This window comes from Quercus lobata, chromosome 11 (assembly GCF_001633185.2).
Source record: "Quercus lobata isolate SW786 chromosome 11, ValleyOak3.0 Primary Assembly, whole genome shotgun sequence".
NCBI lineage: Eukaryota > Viridiplantae > Streptophyta > Magnoliopsida > Fagales > Fagaceae > Quercus > Quercus lobata.
The window spans coordinates 5530964-5555652 of record NC_044914.1 but is presented as its reverse complement, the minus strand read 5'-3'; the positions used below and the strand labels follow the sequence as shown (position 1 = coordinate 5555652).

At 33.0% G+C, this 24689-nt stretch overlaps 1 protein-coding gene across 1 annotated transcript; it reads left to right on the top strand.

Moving 5' to 3' along the window:
• The first annotated feature begins 2492 nt into the window (after window positions 1–2492).
• LOC115966318 (fasciclin-like arabinogalactan protein 10) lies at window positions 2493–2789 on the top strand. The gene has a single exon (XM_031085570.1). The coding sequence runs from the start codon at window positions 2493–2495 to the stop codon at window positions 2787–2789; it is 297 nt and encodes a 98-aa protein (XP_030941430.1).
• Window positions 2790–24689: the final 21900 nt, after the last annotated feature.

The window sequence follows — 24689 nt, the reverse complement described above, 5'->3', positions numbered from 1 at the left end:
TTCAAAGTAATGGATTTTATATCAAGTAATTTGTTGCATGACTTTCCAAATGGCAAATACATGTTATTTTGTTTAAAAAAAAAAAAAAAATTCATGTGAAAAAATACGGGTCAACCCGACCCACAACCTGATTAACCCGAACCCGTTTTTAATCCTTAAACAGATTGACCCAACCCACAACCCGACCCGACCCGCCAGTTTTGCCATGTCTAAAATATATACCAGACTTGCTTAGAAACAACCACTGGAATATTTATTTATATAAATATTACAATTTTTTCCAATGTTTAAAGTATAATTTCTAGTAATATAAAATTTATTTTATTTACTTGATAATTTACGTTTTTTTGCTAAACTTATTTAATAATTTATGTTCATAGCACTCACAGCAACTTTAATATTTAGGAGGAAAAGAATGCGACAATTTATTTAATGGTATCAATAATTTAAAGATCTGAAAGAGATGTGAAGGTTCCATTGTGAAATGTGAATTTGACCGGTGTGCATTAGACGCGTTTCGTTGCAGAGTAACGTCAACTTATAAAAACTTGACCATGACAATGCACGTTTAACCATTTTTAATCAGTTTATAAAAAAATGGGTAAATTTCACTAATTATCCCTAAGGTTTGGTCTAAAACAATTCAAAACTAATTATACCAAACGGACTATGACGCTGTTAACTCACCTCTCATCTCTTTCTCTTTCTCTAACTCTCTCTCTTTCCTTCTGTTTCTCTAACTTGAAACCAACAATCAAAATGCTTGAATCACCACTTACCCACACCACAGCATTCCGTGGTGACCATGTGACTCACCACATGCTCATCTACCTCACTTTCCCATCTTGAAAACTCAACAACATAGCCATAGCCATAGTTAGCTCCAACCAACATCGTCAACTCAACGTCGGCGATCCAATCACACTAAATCTTTGGGTAGATCTTTTACTAGAGAGAGTTCTTAAATGAAACATTGAAAAGCTTGCTATAAAGTGCATCCACAGAAGAGAAAAAAGAAGCCGAGCAAGGAGAGCAAAGCAACGGACTCAAAGGCCGTGACGAGGCTCCAAAAGACATCGTCCACAATGTTCCACGACAACAAGTTTTTGACGTCGATACCGCTATGTGGGGCCCACCTTCTCTAAGTGAGGTATGAGGAGAACAGGCTTGACCACCTCAGCGTCAACAAGTGGCCGAGGGACAAGTACTCTGTGTCTAACCATCGAAATGCTGATGTGGCCCATGACATCTCTCTCTCTCTCTCTCTCTCTCTCTCTCAAAGCATCTGTTTGTCTATCTGTATTTCTCTCTCTATCTCTAGAACTAGAAATATTCTAGGAGCATGTTGTGAAATGTGAATGGGGAGGGATCTGAATTGGAACAAGAACTTTCTCAGTAAACAAAAAAGGAAAAAAAAATGCTTGAATGAAACCAACAATCACTTACTGATTTTCAAAAATACTCGATGAAAATGAGTTTTGATTGTTGGTTTCATTCAAGCATTTTTTTTTTTCTTGTTTGTTTACTGAGAAGGTTCTTGTTCCAAGTTAAAGAAATAGAAGGAGAGAGAGAGAGAGAGAGAGAGAGAGAGAGAGAGAGAGAGAGAGAGAGAGGTGAGATAGCAGTGTTATAGTTCATTTGGACTTGAGGACTGAAATGGTTAGTTTTGAATTGTTTTAGACTTGGTTGGCATTAGCTCGAACTTCAGGAGTAATTAGTGAAGTTTACTCCAAAAAAAAAAACAAAAAAAACTACTTTTTTTTTTCTTCATTTAAATGGGTAACCCAAACTTGTAACCAAGTATGGGTGTTGAAACCAAGAAAGGAAAATCAAAGGAATAACAAACGGCAGTGTTTTGTACAAAAGCACTAAAGGCTAAAGACAACAGCGTTTTATGAAAAATAAGAAAAAGTCAAGTCAAGCAAAACAACATCGATACACTTAAAGCCAGACACAAGCTTCACGCGTGATATTTTAGTTTGTTATGGGTTTGGTTTGGCTTCTTTTCATCTCTCAATTTCACAACTCATGATCATCACTTAATTTTCATGGGGTCCACACCAGTTGCAGCTATTTGATTTGATTATTATTCTCAATTTCCATAACTTATTAACTCAAAAATTGAGTTAGAGTTATTAAAAATGAAAACAAGTTTTTATTGTTTTCGGAAAATCAAAACGGAGTTACAATGGTAATTTCAAAACTCTGCTTGACTTAGGTCCCCAATTCATTGCTTGACTTAGGTCCCCAACGAGAGAAAATACTTAGGTCCCCAATTCATTTAACACTAATTGGAACCCCTAAAAAACAACCATGGTTAACCGAATCCCTTAACTCTAGTTAACCTCTCTGTCGTTTTAATTCTCTTTAATTCCCACTCCATACTCAGACACAAAATCCTGCTCTTTCTCGCTCTCATTACAACAGTAATAATCACCACAACCTTGGCAACACTGATTATCGCTAATGGCGTGCTTAAAACTTTTCAGTCAATGGCTGCGAAGGTTTTGACCATCTTTACCGTCAACAAAGTTCTTGTTCCGAAAGAGTTGTTCGGAAAATCTCCATCGCCTGCGCCAGCTCTGGGGCCTGTGATGTCTCTAAGTCCAGCACCTGCTTTGGCTCCAAGTCCGGTGTCTGAAGCACCGTCTCCGGTGAAAGATATGCTGCCTGCACCTTCTCCGATGGAAACTCCGTCGACGTCGGGGTCTCACGTGAAGGGTTCTGTAGGGATGGCAGTACTTGTCACCAGCTGTGCAACTCTTATTTCCTTGTTTATCCTGTCCTGAATGGTAATTTTCTACTTATTTTAATTTTTAATTTTTTTTTGGCTGTTATTCTTTGAGTTATATTATTATTCGGTTGTTATTTTGTTTTTTAGGACTGCTGTGATAACTGGGTTGGAGATTTGTTATTAAGAGCATCCACAACAGTGGATTTATAATTTTAGCTATTTAGTTTCACCAAAACTTATTTTATCTATTTTACCTATAGATATATATGCTGCAGCAGTGGATCTATTTTAACTTTCAACACAATAAAATAATATAAACATTACAATAAAATAATATAATCACTACAATAAAATAATATATTCCACTACCCAAAGAAACCAACCACAAACACCTCTACCATCAGCCGCAGCCACAACCACAGCCACAACCACCGCCAACACCACCACCACCACCACCGGTCCACAGAAGGAATAAATAAAAAAATAAAAACCCAAATCTCCAATCTTTTTCCACAGCCACAACCACCACCAACACCACCAACAGTCCGCAGTAGGAATCAAAAAAGAAAAAGAAAAAGAAAAACCCAAATCTCTAATCTTTTTCCTCAATCATGGCCACAACCATAACCAGCACCAGCACCAGTCCACAGTAGGAAAAAAAAAAAAAACCCCAAATCTCCAATCTTTTTCCTCAACCACAGCCACGACCACAACCACCACTAGCAGTCCACAGCAAAAAAAAAAAAAAAAAAAAAAAAAAAAAAAAAAAAAAAAAAAAAAAAAAAAACCACGACGAGCAAGCACCGATCACGTTGCACCGATCACGTCGGCGAGCTGGGTCGACAGAAGGGGTGGATCGGCAGCTTGGGTGATCGGAGTTGAGAGAGTGAAAGATCGAAGTGACAGAGCAGCGGCTTGGGTGATCGGAGTTGAGAGAGTGAGAGATCAGAGTGAGAGAGTGAGAGGCCTGCTGGAGTGAGGGAGTGAGAGGCCGGAGTTCGAGAGTGAGAGGCCGGAGTGAGGAAGTGAGAGACCGGATTGAGAGAGAGAGTGATGTTCAGAGATGAATGAGAGAGAGAGAGAGAGAGAGGCATTATTTTAATCCACCGGATGATTAAAATAATAATTTTTTTTTTTGCTCCTCATGAACAGTGCACATATATTTTTAGATGTGTACTGTAGCAGTGGAACTAAAATTTTTAGATTTAGCTCCACTGTTGGAGCATCATTTTAGCAGCAATGTAGCTAAAATATAACAATATAGCAATATAGCTACACTGCTGCAAATGCTCTAATATGTTGGAACTAGGGACCTCATAATTTATAAGTATATACTATATGTAATTGCGATAATTTCGGAATGAAACACGACCACTCAAAACAGTCTCTCTATAACAGAAAATTCAAAACATCGTCCCTTCACACCAGTGGAGTCAATTTCGAACCGTACCGGTTGGTACGGTCGGAATTTTTCTTACCGGAACCTAAACCGGTACAGAAACACATTTGTTTCGTACCAGTTAAAATACCAGTCATATCGGGTTATTTCGGCCTTACCGGAGCAAATACTGTATTTCGGCCGAAAAACTTATCCAGTCCAGAACAGAACAATCAAGACTTTCAGATCTGAAAAAAAAAAAAAGAAGAAGAAGGTTTCGCTTACAGATCTAATATTCCTAAGGTAGTAACATTCTAATTTAGTTTCCCTGCCGTCGGGAGTACCTTGCTGATGGTGATTCCATTTCGTCGAGCTCCCTTCTTCTTCTTCCCCATACTGCCATACCGGATATCTTTTTCTACTGTTATATTTCATTTGCCTTTTCAAATTCTTTTTACTTGTCTTTTGTCATTTTATGTGCTGAGTCTGCTGCTACAAGGTTAATAAAATAATTTTATCCTTTTTTTTTTTTTTTACGTTTATTGTTTTGTGTGTCTAAGTCAGTCACCATGTGAACGTCAAATCAAACTTAACTCAATTTTTATTTTTCTCATTTTTCATTTTTACTGTAGCAAAAACTTTGCACTTTCAACTAAATAAACTGTTCTCAATTAGACTCTTATAGTAAACAAAAATTTTTGAGGTAATGTTTTATGGTAAATAGAGATTTTGTGTGTGTGTGTGTGTGTGTGTGTATGTATTAAAAATATATAAAATAACGGTAAACCTAAAATGGTACACCGGTATCCGAAATATATCATACCAGTGGTCAAACCGGTACAGCCTCTAGTACGTACAGTATTGACTTCCTTGCAATTCTCACACAGACACGCGCACAAAAAAAAAAAAAAAAAAAAAAATCTCTGTACAGTGCATTTACTTTACAATATGGCCTAGAGGTAGGTATATGTCATGCCCCAAACCCAACTATAAAGACAAGCATGTGACAACCGTCGCATGCTTATAAAGTAAGCACTCTACAAGTGTGCAAGGCCTTCTTAACAACTAAAATTTATCCTCAAAAATTAAATCAGATAAATCCAAAATATCTCAACAATTTCTTTATGAATAGATTTCCAATAATTTAAAAGGAACAAAATCCAAACCTCATGTACATAATGCTAATTGGCCAATAAATATAAAATTATTAGAATACCATCCAATCCCAAAATCACTAAGCTTCTTTCCTGCTTACAACACAACATCAAAACTCTCAAAATTTGTTATTCTTCACAATCTGAAACTGAAGGGGAAAAAGGGAGTGAGTTAAACTTAATAAGTAACCAAAATCCTAATAAGTTCTATCAAGTAATAGATCTGTAAAGTAATAAGATGTAATATGAGTCTTCAAAAGTTATAATATACTATGGGTTTTCAAAAATAACTAAAAAAGTTTCATAGTCTTAAAATAATAAGTTGCAAATAGATCATATGCTTTAATCTTACAAATATACCATAAATGGTTTAGAAAATAGTCAGTTTTTCATATATCAAAAGCTATAACTTACAATAGGCTCCAAAAACACATAAGCAGTTTTAGTGACTCAAAATAGTTCAAATGCTCAAACATTTCCAAAATCAAATATGTAGTTCTAAGGATTCAAAATAGTTCAAATATTCAAACATAATTCATATTCTTAACAATTTATGACTATGGTCGCGCTATATCCCCATGACTGGGCATCAGAGTTCCAATGAATAACTCTCATTGGCTGGGTATCAGAGTATAATGAATAATCCTCATTGGTTTGGGTATCAGAGTACCAATGAATAATCCTCATTGACTGGGTATCAGAGTACCAATAAATAACCCCCATTGGTTTGGGTATTAGAATCAATTCATAGTCAGATTGTCCATAATCATATATATGAATCATAGTTTCTAACAAAAATATATCTTATTCAAATACATATACATAATCATATATTCAATATTCAAATATATTTGTGATATTTCTATATTCTTTACTTTAAATCAATTAAAATAAAATAAATCATATATTCAATAATCAGATATATTTGTGATAATTCTTTACTTGAAATCAGTAATACAATAGAAATAAAATTGTAACAACTATAAACAATTTTTAGTAGTTAAAATTACGCAAAATAAAATCAATTATGATAAGGTTACTTACCTCTAAAAGTTATTCCAAAAGAACTTTTTTTTAACAATTCCTCTAAAATCTTTAGATATTACCTAGAACAATTTTCAAATATCATTTACTCAATAATCTAATATTTTTAAATAAAACTTATATGAATACCTAACCAAAAGAGAGACTGTTAAAAATATCCAATAATTACCCACTATTATCTCATGGTTAAAAATCCACAAATTCATTATATATATATATATATATATATATATAGTTCCTCCACTTTCTACCACTAACAGTACCTGGGGATAAAGCCTATAAATACATCATATGTATAGCCATATAAGGTCAAAAGTACACCACCTAATCTTCTATACGTGTGCTCATATATTCCATATAATACAAATCGAGCCTACACAGACACGGGACACCATTACCTTTTGCAATTTGCCAAAACCCCAATTCGGTATACGTGTGCAAAAATCGAACCCAAGAGCCTTCTTTTACACTTCATGCAACATAGGGCTCACACAAAATAAATCAAATGTCTTCTTCGTTTATATTGTAAATCTCATTGGACATATAAACAATCTCACTGTTGCCAAAATACTCACATAAAAAAAATATCTTAATTCCATATAAAGCCTAAATTTGACAAAAAAAAAAAGAGATTTCTTAAGTCTTACCTTAAGTGTACCGTCAATCTTTCACTACTTGAACAAGGCCGGCTCAAGGCCTAGGCAAGTTAGGCCTCGGCCTAAGGCCCCAAGAAAAAAAAAAAAAAAAAAAATTTCCTTGGAAAAAAAAGCCCCACTTTTCATAGGTAATGGCCCAAATTTTTATAAAATTATATATATTTTTTAAAGGTTGTACTTTTTTTTTTTTAATTAGTAGTGTACAAATTTTACTATTGGCTTACAAATTGTCATGTTATTAATCACAAAAAATGTGATATAAACATTCATTAGTTAAATTGATGAAGTTCGTCAATGAGAGACAATATCACATTATATTTTAAATATTTTATAGTGCTTTTAATTAGCGCATTTTTCTTTTTCATTTCTATTAAGTCTCTCACAGTATAAGACCAATAGAACCTTAACTCAATTGAAACCCTAAAATATTTTAAAAAGATGTTGTAAATGTGTTAAATCATTCATTATAGATTAATTTCCCCTAATAGTTTGAGACTTTGATTTTTGTAAATTAATATCCTACAAAACCGTACACCAAATAATATTTATCTCTCTCTCTCTTAAAATCAAAATATAAAATTAAAAATTAGATTACAACTTTATTTAACTATGCATCGTTTTATATCCAAAATAAAGTATATTTTTCAATCGCAATATATTTTTATTTCTTTTTATTAATATTTATAATTCAACTATGATATTCAATTCACTATATGAAATTAACATTAGTCCAGTTGGTATTATTTATGTATTTAATGTATCAAATTAACCTTAATTTGATTAGTATTAAATAATTTTGTTTAATTAATATTTACATATTAAAGACTTCATATAAATTTTTCACCTTAGGCCTCAAATTATGTTGGGCCGCCCCTGTACTTGAACAAACTCAAAAGTCTTCCTCCCAAAATATCTATCTTTATACTCTAACTTAATTAGCTTATATATATATAGTTAGAGTTTCAATCTAATTTTCTAAAAACTCCCTTAATAATATTAATAATAAAAATTGACCCACAAAATGTTTTACTTAAATACACCTCTCTTTAAATCATTTTTTATTTTCCTGGGTATTATAGTATATGTCAATCTATGTTTGAAGGTAACTCGGAGATGGTGTGCAACGCATTGAAGGCAGCTGATGGTGTGCTACGCATATCTTTTACCGGAGACGGTGCTTCAGACACCGAACTTGGAGCCAAAGCAGGTGCTGGACTTAGAGACATCACAGGCCCAAAAGCCGACGCAGGCGATGGAGATTTTCCGAACAACTCTTTCGGAAGAAGAACTTTGTTGACGGTAAAGATGGTCAAACCCTTCGCAGCCATTGACTGAAAAGTTTTAAACACGCCATCAGCGATTATCAGCATTGCCAAGGTTGTGGTGATTACTAACGTTGTAATGAGAGCAAGAAAGAGCAGGATTTTGTGTCCCATGTTGGAAAGTTTTGGAGCTTGGAAAGATAGTACTGGTGTTTTTGGAGTAATAAGAGAGTATGGAGTGGGAATTAAAGAGAATTAAAAAGACAGAGAGGTTAACTAGAGTTAAGGGGTTCGGTTAACCATGGTTGTTTTTTTTAGGGGTTCCAACTAGTGTTAAATTAATGAATTGGGGACCTAAGTATTTTCTCTCGTTGGAGAGCGTCCCCTTTAGGGGCCTACCGTCGTTTTTTCTCGCCGTCTAACCATCACTTCCTGTCTTTTCTTTCTCCATCATGTCTTATTTCATTTACTCTTCTCTATAGGCATCTTTTCCCGGCCAACAAAGTATTGTTAATTTGTCCGCGAAAATTAAAATTAATACCCAACCAACTTTAGTTTCAGGAATCATTACCTAAAATGAAGAAGGCTTTTGGGGAGAAGAAAATATATTTGTGAAACCATTCCTTGACTCGACGGCATCTACCCATCATTATCAATTTCCGTGGGAGTCGATACGCCGATATAATGCCCAAAAAAAGAAAGAAGTGCTGGGATTCTTAGTAAAGCTAGTAACGTTTTTGGTTTGACAAACTGATCAATTATATTTATAAGAAGAAGAAGATAAAATTAAAGTGGAAATAATGCTGAAGAGAAACTCAGCTTGTGTGTATATTTACAAACATATTTTAATACCTTCTCAATAAAAAATTTCAGCAAAATAAACCGTTCCAGACACTGCTTCTGTCTTTGTGGTAACTTACTAATTTCTGTCTTTCTCTACTTATCAAACTTGCTTGGCAACAACTGCTAGAATATTTTAAGTTATTATATTTAGAAGATTCAAAAAATTAGTTATGATTTCAAAAAAGTTTCCTAAAATGGTTTACTATTATACTCCCTCCGTCCCACTTTGTTTGTTCTGTTTGAAAAGTCAAACATTTTAAGAGAACATCATTTATTGTCTTGTTTGCCTTATAAAAATGTATAAGTTTACAAAACTACCCTTAAATAAATTTATTAGCTTTTTTTAAAAGGAGTTATTCTTAATGAGGCTTAGGGGTATAAAGGAACATTAGTAAACTAATAACTTTTATTTTTAGAAATAGGACAATATTTTGGGACATCTCAAAATGGAATAAAGGACAAACAAAGTGGGACGGAGGGAGTATGTCTTAAGGGTACACATTAGTAAAATTTATTAGATAATCTTTATGCTTAAAAATAAAAACTAGGGTTAAAATTATAATTCAATAAAATTCAAAAACAAAAAATTATTTGGGAAACTTTTTTTCTACAAATTAGTACAAATTAGAGCCCGTTTGGTATATGTGTTTAAAAACTGAAAATTGTTGTTTAAAAACTTTTGTGGAAATACATGTGGGTAAAAAAATATATGAAAATACGTGAAATGTTGTTTAAAAACTGAAAATTCTTGTTTGGAAACACTCACCAAACACCCCCTTAATAACTGATATTTATATCTTTCTCCTTTTTTACTTGTTGAACTTCAGGTTTAGTTTTGAGCCATGGCTTTGCTGAATATGCAGCGGTGTCCACCTTGATAGTTTATCTCACACGTAATTGGGAGACGGAAGATCTACCAAAAGCTGTGGCAATTGTAAAATCTCCAAGATGGCGTAACGACCTTATTAGCAGTTGTTCTTGCTCATGTAGCAGATTCCTGTATGGGTCGTTTCAAAATGGTTTCATTTACCACTGTTGCCTATATTTCGGTAAGTCCATGATTGAGCTGACAGTCAAGGAGTAACCTCTTATTTTCAAAAACCACTCCATCCCATATCTTGTATGATCCGTATTACAGTTCTTGAGGTGTCATTAGAAATTCTGACAAAATATTCTTTTTTCTAAATTAAATATTCACATCTAATATTATTTTAGATAATGGTTAATTTGGCTAGATAACAATGAAGATTAATTAAACAAAATCAAGATTCAAAGTTTCATTTATGAAAATATGTTTTAAATTATTGATGTGGGGGCCAGTCAATCAACAGGCCCATTAAGGTCAGGATCATTGGACCTGTGGCCCATCTGAGGATGCATATTTGTCCGAGGAGGCCAAGTCAGGTCATAAGGGCGATTACCAAGGGGGGATGGTAGTCAATATCACGAAAGTAGAGTTCCGTATTCGTCCGAGGACGTCATACTCCTCGGCAGTATGCGTCTGAGGACAATCAGGACGCGGTCTTGTTACAACCGGACCTCGGAATTATGTCACCACTGAAGATGAGATAACAGACCAAGGGTAAGAAAGAAAAGACAAACAAATATCTATAACTACAGCTGCCTCCGCATTAATTACCTCTCAACCAACTCTCTGGCCGCATTAATGTGGAGGTGATACCTGAACAGTAAGGAGGCAGCCTTACAGTTGCCCATAAGAGGTTCCAGGAGGTGTTAGATGGGACAGAAAGAAATCCCCCGAACCCAATCTACACGTGTGTGGTGAGGATGGAACACAGAGGGTAGTATATAAACTGAAAGAAGAAACATGCAAAAGGATGATCAGAACATAAGAGAAAGAGAGAAAGCATAAACTGAGGAAGAAGAACGTAAAAAAAAAAAGAACTGTATCGATTACCAAAACAAAACGATCGTTGTGCCAGCTCTGAGCCTTCAATATACGTGAGGGTGAATCTTTTCACAAAAGTTAATCTAGTTCTTAACACCCACGCTCTACAAATTATATTGTTTAGGCCTATTTACGTACGAACCCAGCATCGTTTTGGGTCGCTACAAATCGTGTCCTTACAATTGATATATTTTCAAATTTGTCTAGAGAAAGATGGGTATAATTTACAATATTTTCCATGAATTTCGGATAAATTGAAAGTAGTATGAATTTTTCAAAAGTAAGTTGTATAAAATGAACATAAAAAAAAGTTCCATGTAATGACTTTTAGTAAATAAATAAACCTCAAGTACAAATTATCTTGTGGGTTCCAGTTAGCTCAACTGGTAAAATTTCTGATAGTTGTATAAGAGATCTAGGGTTCAATCCTCACTTATACCAGAAAAATAATTGGTGTCTTGATCTGATGATAAAGAACTATCATCAAAAGTGGATGCCATAGATTGAAACTCTCTAAAAATAATAAAAAAATACAAATTATCTTGAATTTTGTTAAAAATATAAAATAATTAAATCATAACAATCTTAAGTCCTATTGTAACTATTTGGGTATCTAAAACATTAGAGTTCAACTTAAAATAATATCATATCATGGAATTTATTATATAATAAATTTTAAATTTTATTACTTATACATTGATTTTTGTGAAAAATAATAAATTATAATATAAAGAATTTGAGCTATTGATCCTTTTAAAGGTAACATCTTTTTTTTTTTTTTTTTTTAAGGTTTTCCTCCTATTATAAAACTTTTTCTTCTTTAATTTTATTTTTAATCTTATTTTTCTTTTCTATCTTTTTAACTTTAAAAGGCACTAATAAAATAGAAAACATTTTTTTTTCTATACTATTGAATTAAGTTTGACTTATACAAAATATTTAAGGGAAATATAAAAATGAAAAATGAAATTCAAAACCAAAAGAATTTCATGTCTAAGAGCATGAAGTTCTATCAATGTAGTGCATCTATTGAAAATTATTCCAATTAGTTTTCCACCTTATATTTTAATTATTATCATGTGTCATTATTTTTTTGAAAGGACATTTCACCTATGCAAAGATTTTATTGAGTTTGATTTATTTAACATTTAACCAAAGCAATAGTTTTAATGAATTATTTAATTATTATTTATTTATTTTGAATAGTAAATAATTTTATTCCTTAGTAGTTAAATCAATATATTTAAAAACAGTGAACTCATGTGAGAGAACATAAGATTCTGCCATGTAGCACACATTCTATGAAATTTTTATTTATTTTTACCTAGGTTTCCACCTCATCAAAGTCTAGCATTTATGTCAAAATATTAATTAATGATATATACATTTATTTCAATATATTAATAAGGTCAAATAATTTGTATCTCTCTCTCTCTACACCTTATATTTTTACTTAGACTTCTACCTTATCAAAGTCTAGCATTTATGTCAAAGTAATAATTAATGACATATACATTTATTTCTTATATTAATAAGGTCAAAGAATCTCTCTCTCTCTCTCTCTCTCTCTCTCTCTCTCTCTCTCTCTCCTCTCTCTCTCTCTCTCTCTCTCTCTCTCTCTCTCTCTCTCTCTCCTCTCTCTCTCTCTCTCTCTCTCTCTCTCTCTCTCTCTCTGCACCTTATAAGTTAGGATGAATTTTCATTTTAGTCCACTAAGTTTAAAATTTGACATTTTAGTCTGTTAAGTATTAACCTTAGTAACCTAAGACTAAACCATGTGACACATTCTTAGAGAATAAAAAAAAAATTTATACAAAATCCAACATAGAAAATTAAACTCACAATCAAGAATATACAGAGAATAATAATGTTCTTAAGTTAGAAAGGTAATTAATATATGCCAATTTACGCAAACAAATTTACATTTTCCCTTTTCATATTGACATGTAAATAATTTTAGCTTGTTCCTCATATATTATAATACTTAAATGAGTATTGCAAATTAGTCATAAAATAATGTTGTGAAAATAAGGGAGTCTCAGTGGTAATCTCAGTGGTAGGTTCGAATTTGAACTAATAACAACTAACTATTTATGATTTGTTGTAAAAATATTGTAATCGTAACACCTCTCATAATAATTTCTTATCAAATATTTTTAAATTTGTAGCACACATGCATATGACGGGGGACATCACTAGTTTTAATAAAAATCCTGGGCAAACACTTAGCAGAGTATATATATAGCATCTCAAATGACTTAATTACCAACATGTAAATTAACTTGTTGGCTAATAAATCTTCAAAATAAAATGTTTCAAGTATATATTATTTCAACTAATAATTTTGTTTCACCCATTTTATTCTAGGTTTCAATAACTTAAGGTTTTTCCATGTGTTGCATTCATTGAGAAGAAAATAGAATACTCTTCATTTAACCTTCTACCTAAGAAATTTTTTTTAATCATTGCTTCAATTATATTTAGTATTCTTTTCTATTCAGCAAAAATAATAGATTTTTTGTTTTCATTTTTGAAAAAATATTAATTTATTCTCACATATGTTTAATGAAGTACATGCATTCATTTATAAGTATTAATTTTTTACAAGTGAGATACTAATTTTAATATAAAAGGGAATTGATATGATTTTTGTTTTTGCTCAAATAAGTTGGGAGAGAGGAAAATGTGGAATTTTCTGAGGCAATGCCACTAAGACACTAGAGTGTTGATAATTTATATGGATATTTTTATATTATTTATATTAATTAAAACAACTAACTTGGAATATGACATGCATTCTTGATTAAATTTTGTTATTATAGCCACAATTGAAAATAATAATAATAATAATAATAATAATAATAATAATAATAATAATAATAATAAACAACAAAAGAAAATTAAATAATATACGAAATAAAAAATATAGAAAATAATTATGTGGTTAAGTAATTAAGTTAGTCAAAATAATAAAATATTTGTGACTTCTCATTCAAACAATACATTCTTTTACAGAATTATATTAATTATAATAATTCATATTTTCTTTCCTTTTTAATGACATGTGATATAACTAATTGTCAAATATAATACCACCCAATAAGTATTATACAACTAACAAAATAACCTTTTAAAAAATAATTTTATATAAAACTTATAATGTATTCGCGTATTATGCCGGACATTTGTTGGTTATAAACAAGAGAAAAACACCAAACATTTTATGTGGTTCAGTGATAAATCATGCCAAAGGACAATGAGAATAAATCTACTATATATCATATAGAAATTACAAAGTATCTATGTAATCAATAAATACCCTCAATTAATAAGATCTTTTAAGCCACTCAAACTCTTTTAACTCTAAGCCCTCAAACTAGAGAAATTATATGGTTCTCATGGTGGACAAGTGATGTAGTCCACCATTCCAATAAAAACTCCCACTTGTTTAAAACTGTGGAGTTTTAAATAAAAGCTAAATACTGATTCAACAATTTTAAATTAGTGAGAGTCTTTTACTGGAATGGTGAACCAATGACGTGATCCACCATGAAAACTGTATAATTTCTCCTCAAACTGAAACAATAGCTAGCACCTCTCTCTTTGTGTTTTTATAAAACTTTTTTACTGTTCACACAAATGATATATTTATAATCAAATAGGACAAGATAAAAAGACCTTATTGTTCACACAAATTCCTACTAAGTAAAAGAAAAGAAAAAATTGTTCACACAAAATCCTAAAAAGAAATCATTTTGTACCACTTTTTTTTTTTTTTTTTTCATAATTCACCGCTAAAGCAGGATTCTGATAAAATTTGTGTTCACATATTCTTTCGATTTTCCTAGTACGCATTGTGCAAATCACACTTGTGGGAGCAAGATCCACGTGGTGAAACTAAGAAAAATAATGCTATAAATACAAACATTTTTACAAACAGTTGATATGACTTTATCATCTTCCAAATAATTATTGATAAGAAAAAGTGTAATGTAAATAATAGGTCATATTAAAATTAGTAATAATTTATCGCATCAATAATTTGTAAAGATGTTTGTGATGGTAGAATTACTGAGAATGGAGCCATCTTTCAAAAGACAATATTAGTGATGACGTTTCACAAATATCCACACATCAGATTGTCTTATATGTATGTTGCAGGGATTGATGCTCTTATGGTACTCAGCTAAGTACCTTAGTCCAACTGGAGTGTTCTATGCTGCAGCGGTGATTCTAGTAGTGGGTATGGCTGGTCAGGACCCACCTCTAAGAGCCTTTCTTGCTGATCAATTGAGTGATGAGATAGAAAATCCAACAGAAGAAAAGCAGGAAGAAATAGATGATCGTACAGATATTTTGTGGGTTGCCAGGTTTTCTGGAGCCACTATTGATCTCGTTTCCCTTCCAAATGCTACATGGGAAATGGCCTTCGGAGTTTCTGCCTTGGTGATGGGAGCAAATCTTTTGCTATTCTTGTTTGGCTATGGTCTCTCCGTTACAAACTCCACAAACCAGACGGGAGCTCCTCTGGAATTATTCTTCGAGTTTTAAAGGCAGCTAGACACAATCAGAATCGCAACAACCCTCGTACAGAAAAAGGTTTTATTGGGAAAACCATAAACCACAACCAGGACTGATCGAGAAGAGCCATGGTCAAACATATTTGTTGCCTAAAGTTCTACTTCTAAGATAAAGTATCTCTCACACACACTTTATCTTTCGAGGAATTATACCCTATTTCAGGTGTATTTTTCCCAATCTTTTGTAAAAAAGAGTTATTCAATATTTATGTACATGTTGTATATACATGCAATGACATCAACTATATTTGTCCACATAGTTGTAGTATGTTATATATGCATGATTAGTGAACTCAAACAACCTAATAATGAATATTTTTAAAAAAATGAATATATTTATTATTATTTTATTTTATTATTGGTGATACTTCAATTATAAACATTATGTAATAAAATTTGTAACATCCATAACGTAACTCTTTTCTATATGGAATACAGAAGGTTAGACAAAGCTGCAGTAATTGATCAACGAACACCCCCAGTCAGTCCAAAAGAACAAAAAGAACAAGAAATTCGTGGGCATCTTTGCACAGCTGAACAAGTGAGGGAAGTAAAGCACCTTTTTACTTTGATACCTATTTGGACAAGCTTTCTCGGCTGTAGTTTGGTTGCAGCTACCGGAAACAATTTCTTTTTTGAACAAACAAGCAACATGGATTTTTCCATTGCCAATAATGTCAAGGTTCCTTTAAATTTTTTATTTGCCCTCAGGTCCATTTACATAATATCATACATGTTTTTGTCCAAGAAAGCAAGACAACAACATGTTACACGAATCAGAATTGGTGTCGGGATGATTTGTTTTGCATTATGTTGCTTTGTAGCTTGGCAGGTAGAGGTCCACCGACTATATTTGATTGAGGAAGGGAACATTGATACTACTAACTCAAATCAGACTAAGACTATCTCTATGAGTGTCCTCTGGATATTTCCACAATTTATTTTGTTAGGACTAATGGAAGGACTTGCCAGTTGTTAAAGATATATCCTGATCCTCCTGTAGTTGCTCCTGATCCTCCTATAGACTTCTCTGTCCAATCACCAGATACCTTTGATCCCTTTCCTAGTTCACCTTTTAATGAACAGGTGGAAGATGCACAGGTTGAAGACGAGCTACCCAACCCTGAGCTTGGGTCCCCTGCTCCTGCTCCGCTTGAAGATCTTGCACAAGACATTCCACCTCGTCACTCAACTCGGGTAAGATCCATTCCTACACATTTACTTGATTATCATTGTTATACTGCCCTTGCTACACTGCATGAGCCTCACACCTATCGTGAGGCTTCCACTGACCCTTTGTGGTAGATTGCAATGAAAGAGGAACTTGATGCATTATCTAAAAACCATACTTGGGATTTGGTGACTCTCCCCCCTGGGAAATCTGTGGTTGGTTGTAAGTAGATCTACAAGATTAAGACTCGCTCTGATGGGTCCATTAAGCGCTACAAAGCTCGTCTTGTTGCAAAAGGTTTTACACAGGAGTATGAGATTGATTATGAAGAGACCTTTACTCCGGTTGCTCGTATCTCATCTGTTCGAGCTCTCTTAGCTGTTGCTGCTGCCAGAAAATGGGACTTCTTTCAGATGGATGTCAAAAATGCATTCCTTAATGGGGATTTAAGTAAAGAAATTTATATGCAACCTCCTCCTAGTCTCTCTGTTGAATCAAATAAGGTTTGTTACCTTCGGCGTGCTCTTTATGGCCTTAAACAAGCTTCACGAGCTTGGTTTGCCAAATTCAGCTCTACTATCTCTTGCTTAGGTTACATGGCCAGTCATTATAATTCTGTCTTATTTTTTCGTCGCACTGACAAAGGCACTATTTTACTTCTCCTGTATGTGGATGATATGATCATAACTAGTGATGACCTTAATGGCATTCAAGAACTCAAGGGTTTTCTCAGTCAGCAGTTTGAGATGAAAGATCTTGGACATCTTAGCTACTTCTTGGGTCTTGAAATCACTCATTCTACAGATGGACTTTATATTACTCAAGCCAAGTATGCCTCTGAACTCTTGTCTCGAGCTGAACTCACTGATAGTAAGACTGTTGACACTCCAGTTGAGCTTAATGCGCATCTGACTCCGTTAGGGGGGAAACCGTTGTCTAATCCCTCTCTTTACAGACGCTTGGTTGGCAGCCTAGTTTATCTCACTGTCACTCGTCCAGACATTTCCTATGCTGTTCACCAGGTGAGTCAGTATCTGTCTGCTCCACGATCGACTCACTATGCTGCTGTTCTGCGCATTCTTCGATACCTAAAGGGCACTCTCTTCCATGGTCTTTTTTACTCTGCTCAATCTCCTCTTGTTTTCCGTGCATTTTCTGATGCTGATTAGGCAGGTGATCCCACTGATCGCAGGTCCACCATTGGTTATTATTTTCTTCTTGGTTCTTCTCTGATTTCTTGGCAAAGTAAGAAATAAACTCATGTGGCCCGCTCCAGTACTGAAGCAGAATATCGTGCCCTTGCTGATACCACATCTGAGCTCCTTTGGCTACGGTGGCTTCTCAAAGACTTAGGTATATCCACATCCTCTGCTACTCCTCTTTATTGTGACAACTAGAGTGCCATTCATATTGCTCACAATGATGCCTTTCATGAACGGACTAAATACATCGAGATCGATTGTCATTTTATCAGTTATCATCTTGTCCATGGTGCTCTCAAGCTGATCTCAGTTTCTTCTAAAGATCAACTTGCAGATATCTTCACCAAGTCACATCCTAAGGGAAATCTTCGCACTTTGGTTGACAACCTTAAGTTGGTCTCACATCCACCTTGAGTTTGAAGGGGGCTGTTAACGTGTATTAGGGTATGTGGACTTTAGGCCTACCTTGTTTACTTGTATAGCACACTTACTTGTACTGCACACTCTGCCTCCTATATAAAGGCACTTATGTATATTCTATTACTTGAGAAATACAATACAATCATTCAGTATTTCTAACAACAATAATTCCAACGGGGCTCCTTTCTGGTGTTTTGCGATAGTAAAAGGTGAAGCCAAACAAGAATAGCAAAAGATTTGCTCCCATCACCAGGGCAGAAACTAGGAAGATTTTTTCCCATCTAGTATTTTGGTATGAAAGGCAAAAGAAAGCAATGTTGACCCCAGAAAACCAGGCAATCCGCCACCAAACATTTGCACGACTATCTATTTTTTCCCGCTTTTCTATGTTGGAATTTTTTTTCTCAATGAACTGATCAGCAAAAAAAGCGCTTAGAGGTGGGTCTTGACCAGATTTGCCCAGTGCTATCATTACCGTTGCAACACAGAACATTCTAGTTTCTTTACTTGGACTAAGGAACTTGGCCGAATACCATAAGAGCACCAATCCCCTATGAAGCACGGGTGCGTTTCGGGACTCGGGTGCAGGTGTGGCGGGACTCGGCGATTAAAAAATTATTAAAAATATTTTTATTTATATTTTCTATATATTTTTACTATTAAAATATTCTTAAAAAACACATTAATATACTTGATTCAAAAAACAAAGGAAGAAGAAGGCAAGAAACACATCTGAGTTTAGAATTTCGGCTACTCCGACGAGTTTCAAGGCCGATTTTGGCCTGTTTCGACCGATACAACCCGATATGGCCGATATAGCCCGATTTTGGCCGAATCAGCTCGGTTCGGCGCGAATCGAGCCGAGTCGGCGCGAATCTGAGAAAAAAAAAAAAAAAACTCAGATGCGGCACTGACGCGTGGTCAACCGCGTCAGACTCGGTGCGCCACCCTCCCAGCCATGTCCGTGCATTCTAGCCAATCCCTGCAACAAAAAGTACTTTCTGATATAAGGATTTTTGTGAAACATCATTGGCCTAGGTGTCTGACCCACAAGTGGACAAAACCCACTTTGAGTGGGATATGCAGTACGAGACATGGTATATGGTGTACCCCACATGCACGTAACTACTCTAACATAGCATATTCACGCATGAAAGATAAGTTACCGTGGTGATATTAATGCTAGTTTGAATTATTAAACATATAAGAAATTAGTTTGATTAAGATATTCGAAAGATCATTGCACACATTTGGTGTAATAGTCATTCCATAAGTATAAGTACTTGTAGGGTGTAGGGGGTAAGGGTCGGGATTCAAGTCTCTAAGAGGGAGTTTCACATATGTAAATACTTAGATTAGACTAGAGTAGAAATTCTATCTTATATATATATAAAAAATAAATAATAATAAAAAAAAGATATTTGTAAGTATTAAGTGTGAGTTTGGTATCAGATTAAAAAACCAGTTTATTTTACTATTTAACTTATTTTTCCTATTATTTATGGCATCACTGCACTTTTTGTTACTATTCATGGGTCTCACTATATTATTTTAACTAATTTTTACTTTTATGTAAAGTACTTTTAGCAAAAAGTTTTCAGTTTTAGCAAAATAAGCAGATCTCAAACAGACCCTTACTGTAAATAAAGGTAAAAGTTAGTTGAAATAGTACAATGAGACTCATGAATAGTACCAAAAAGTGCAGTGATACCCATAGATAGTAGCAAGAATAAGCTGAATAGTAAATAAGTAGGCAAAAATAATTTTTTCCAAACACACACTAAGGGTTTGTTTGGGATTCGCTTATTTTGTTAAAACTGAAAACTTTTTACTGAAAGTATTGTAGATAAATGTAAAAGTTAGTTGAAATAGTACAATGAGACCTATGAATAGTAACAAAAAGTGCAGTTAGCTGAATAGCTATTTTACTATTCAGCTTATTTTTGCTACTATTCATGGGCCTCACTGCACTTTTTATTACTATTCATGGGTCTCGCTATACTATTTCAGCTAACATTTACCTTTATTTACAGTACTTTCAGCAAAAAGTTTTCAGTTTCAGTAAACTAAGCAGATCCCAAATAGACACTAAGATGATTTTTTCTTGCAATTTTCATGATATTGGTTATGCCAAGTTTCTTATTACACTACAATTATGTTTATAATTTTAAAAATCACTATTGGATATAACATATACTATATTAATTCAAAATAATTATTTGTGAAATTCTACTAAATACAACACAAAATGAAAAAATAAATTGGTCTAACAGTATCTCCGAAATTGAATAGGGAAAGGTTTATGAGATCGTTCAACTTAATTACAGTTTATTACGACCAATATCTTTGCATGCAAAATATTTGAATAAAAATAGTATAAAAAATATGTTCATTAATTCAGAGAAAAAATAAAGAAAAAATCTAAACAAATTAATTTGTATGGAAAACTAACAAAAACAAAATCTAATTTTGATTCTAATTGAATTTTCTCTCAGCTTTGGTTATATATATATATATATATATATATATATATTACCTAATTAGTAATGAACCATACATAATCATAGTACATTACATAAATGACTTATAAATTTGAATTATTTTTAGTTATACAAAAAAAGTGCTTATAAATATAAAATCATTCAAACTCTCTCTTCCTCTAATTTTAAATATAGAGTTAGATATATGATTAAGTTTTTTTTTTATTTTTTTATTTTTTTTTTATTTTAATTTTTTTATGGTTTATTATATTAGACTTCTCATTTTCTATACTGAATTAACTTACTTAGTACAAAAATTTAAAAACTTATATTAGAGATGAGACACGTGACGCAAACTAAAATTTTATCTAGACTAATTTGAAAATATATCAATAATTTATTTCATATTTTCGTAAATGATACTTTGCCTCTTGATTTTGTTTAATTAATCTTAATTTTTATATGACCAAATTCATCAATAACCATTATTTGAAGGGAAAATTTAGACATCTTAAGTGTGGTAGCCAGTAGGTTACCCATTTACATTTAAACACATTTTTTTACATTATGAGTACTTTAAATACGTATTTTCATAACATTTTTTAAATCACAATTTTAACATTATTTTGGACAACAATACTTGAAAACCGTAACCAAACATGTTCTTAATCTTATGCTTTTCATGGACAAATGAATTCAATGCAATTGTGTTTTGATTTAATTAGATTTTAATATTATGTTTTTCATGGACAAATGAATTCAATGCATTATATTGCATTTTAGAAACTATACCTAAGTTTTACCCTTATCTCAAATAATATTAAATGCCAACATATTTAATTTGGAAAAGAGTATTTTGTCATAATTTATAATTAATGGCTCATGAACAGTCCTAAAAAAAATGTTATACGGATCATATAACTTATGGGATAGAGAAATTTTTGAGAATAGGAAGTAAATCTTTGGTTTTTATTTATTTTTATATATATATATATATATATTTATTATTTTCTGTATTTTTTGGGCAAACTTCTCGAGGGTGTATTTTACCCTAAAGCATATTATATAAGCTCAATCATGGACATACCGAAATATAGGCAATACTGGTAAAGACAATCATCGCAAAGCGACCTACATAGGAATCTGCTATATGAGAGAGAACAACCGCTAACATAGTCGCTACGCCGTCCTGGAGGTTCATAATTACTACAGCTTTTGGTAGATGTTGCTTCTCCCAATTATCTGTGAGATAAACTATCAAGATTTTCGCCACCTATGGCTTAAAACAAAACCTGCAGTTCAACAAATTAAAAAAGAAAAAGAAAAAGGGATATCAATTATCTGTAAAACCCAACAAATATTTAAGCATATGTTGATACTATTTGTCCCCTAAAAGTAAAATTAACATGCAGCCAAACCAATTTTAGTTTCAGGAATCATTACCTAAAATGAACAGGGCAGGTTTTGAGAAGAAAATATAGTAGTGGTACCATTCCTTGACTCCATGGTAGATCTTTGACACACATCTATTACTCATTATCAATTTCAGCGGGGTCAAGAAGGAGGTTTTGCCCAAAAAGAAAGAAGTGCTGAGATTCTTAGAAAGGCCAGTAACAGTATTGCTTTGATAGGAAGAAGACAAAAGGTAAAAATAATTCTTAACCCAAAACAGGAGAAATAGAAAAAGGTTTTGAAACTATGTCTAGAGTTTTATCACTCAACCCAAAACAGGGGAAATAGAAAAAGGTTTGGGCTTGCAAAACAGGGGAAATAGAAAAAATACAGGGGAAATAGAAAAAAGTTTGGGCTTGAAACTATGTCTAGACTCTAGAGTTTTCATCACATATAAAAGCAGCACGGTCGCTCCTTTCTTCGAGGTAACTTCCTAATTTTTGTCTTACCTCTAAATATATATCAAACTTGCTTGGAAACAACCGATGTAATATTTATATATTTATATAAATATATAAATATTACAATTTATTTTTTCAGTGTTTAAAGTATAATTTCTAGTAATATAAAATTTATTTTATTTATTTAATAATTTATGTTTTTTTGCTAAACTTTTTAAATAATTTATGTACATAGTACTCACAGCAACTTTAATATTTAAAGAATTCCCATTAAAGATTTAAAAAAAAAATTAGCATTTACCATTTTAAAAACCAATTTTATAATATATAACACATCACTTTATAATATTCCTTACATCAAAACTTCTATTTTTTTATTACTTCATTTAAATATTCTTTCTTTATCATTTTTTATTCTTCCTTTCTCGGTCTCTCTTTCTCTTTCTCAACCTAGCATTGTTGGCCATCACTCCTCCCACCCATACCACAACCACAACCACCACATTCACCCACCATCACCGTCACCAGCCACCAACCAGATCCACCGCAACCACTGAAAACTCACTTAGTGTATAAAAAACTTGTGAATGTTTAGACCCCAAAAAACAAATTTTCCAATACAAACTTATATTCAAACAATATATGAATATGAAATATAAGCAATACCCAAATTATCAAACTACTCTAAGCTATTAATTAATCACAACCAACTGAAATTAAAAGCTAAGAGTAAGGGAAAGAGAGATGCAAATACAAGACAACACTGATACGTGTTATCGAAGAGGAAACTAAAGAATTCAGTGAAAACCTCTTTGCCACCCTTCACCCACCATCACCGTCACCAGCCACCAACCAGATCCACCGCAACCACTGAAAACTCACTTAGTGTATAAAAAACTTGTGAATGTTTAGACCCCAAAAAACAAATTTTCCAATACAAACTTATATTCAAACAATATATGAATATGAAATATAAGCAATACCCAAATTATCAAACTACTCTAAGCTATTAATTAATCACAACCAACTGAAATTAAAAGCTAAGAGTAAGGGAAAGAGAGATGCAAATACAAGACAACACTGATACGTGTTATCGAAGAGGAAACTAAAGAATTCAGTGAAAACCTCTTTGCCACCCTTCAAGCGGTACATGATCCACTAGAAAATCAGTTGGGATACATGAATAGCAATGATCCTCCTAGCCTAATCTACCCAATGCATCTAAGCCCTCCAAACTTCTTGCTCCAACAAGGTTACACCAAACCGTGTCTTCTCTAGTTTTCTGGATCCCCCAATTAGCCAATTGCATCAACCAATATAAATTGGTTCTCTCTTGAATTGCTTCCAAAACACCAAGAACCTTCGCACTATTCTAAATTTGGTGAGATAAGGATTTGGTTTATAATCCTCTCATGGGTATGACAATGGAGAGGGTGAGAGTAGAGAAATTTGGAGAATAAGTGTATAAGATTGTAAATGAATCAATCTTGTTTTTCTCTAAGGTTTCTCTCTCAAAAATTCTCTCTTCCTCCTCTATACATTTTGTGGGTATAAGGGTATTTATGGTAGGGTATGAGATGGAATGTAAAAAGTTAGTTTTCAACAAAACAGGGCGCACTGGCGAGTCACTTCGCGACTAGGATGAAGCCCATTATTCACTAGATTTGGGGTATAGATTTCAATAAACACAAATAGAGTCCTTGGAAGCATGACAGCACATGAAAAGTGGGGTAAACTATGACCAGTCAAAATTTAGGGAAAAAAAATGGTAGATGGAAGAGTTGGTATTCCCAAAGTATGTCTTCAATTTTTTTATTATTTGAAAACATTATCACATTATGTTATATGTAAGGTTTTAACTTTTAACTTTTTCTTTTCATCAAAGTTGTGTGTAGGAGAGGAATCTATTAAGGGATGGTTGCAGAAAAGTTTTGAGGAATCTAAGGTTGTAGTTGCAGATCTTGTCCAACTCTCATAGTCTCATTGTTCTGCTTTATAGTTCC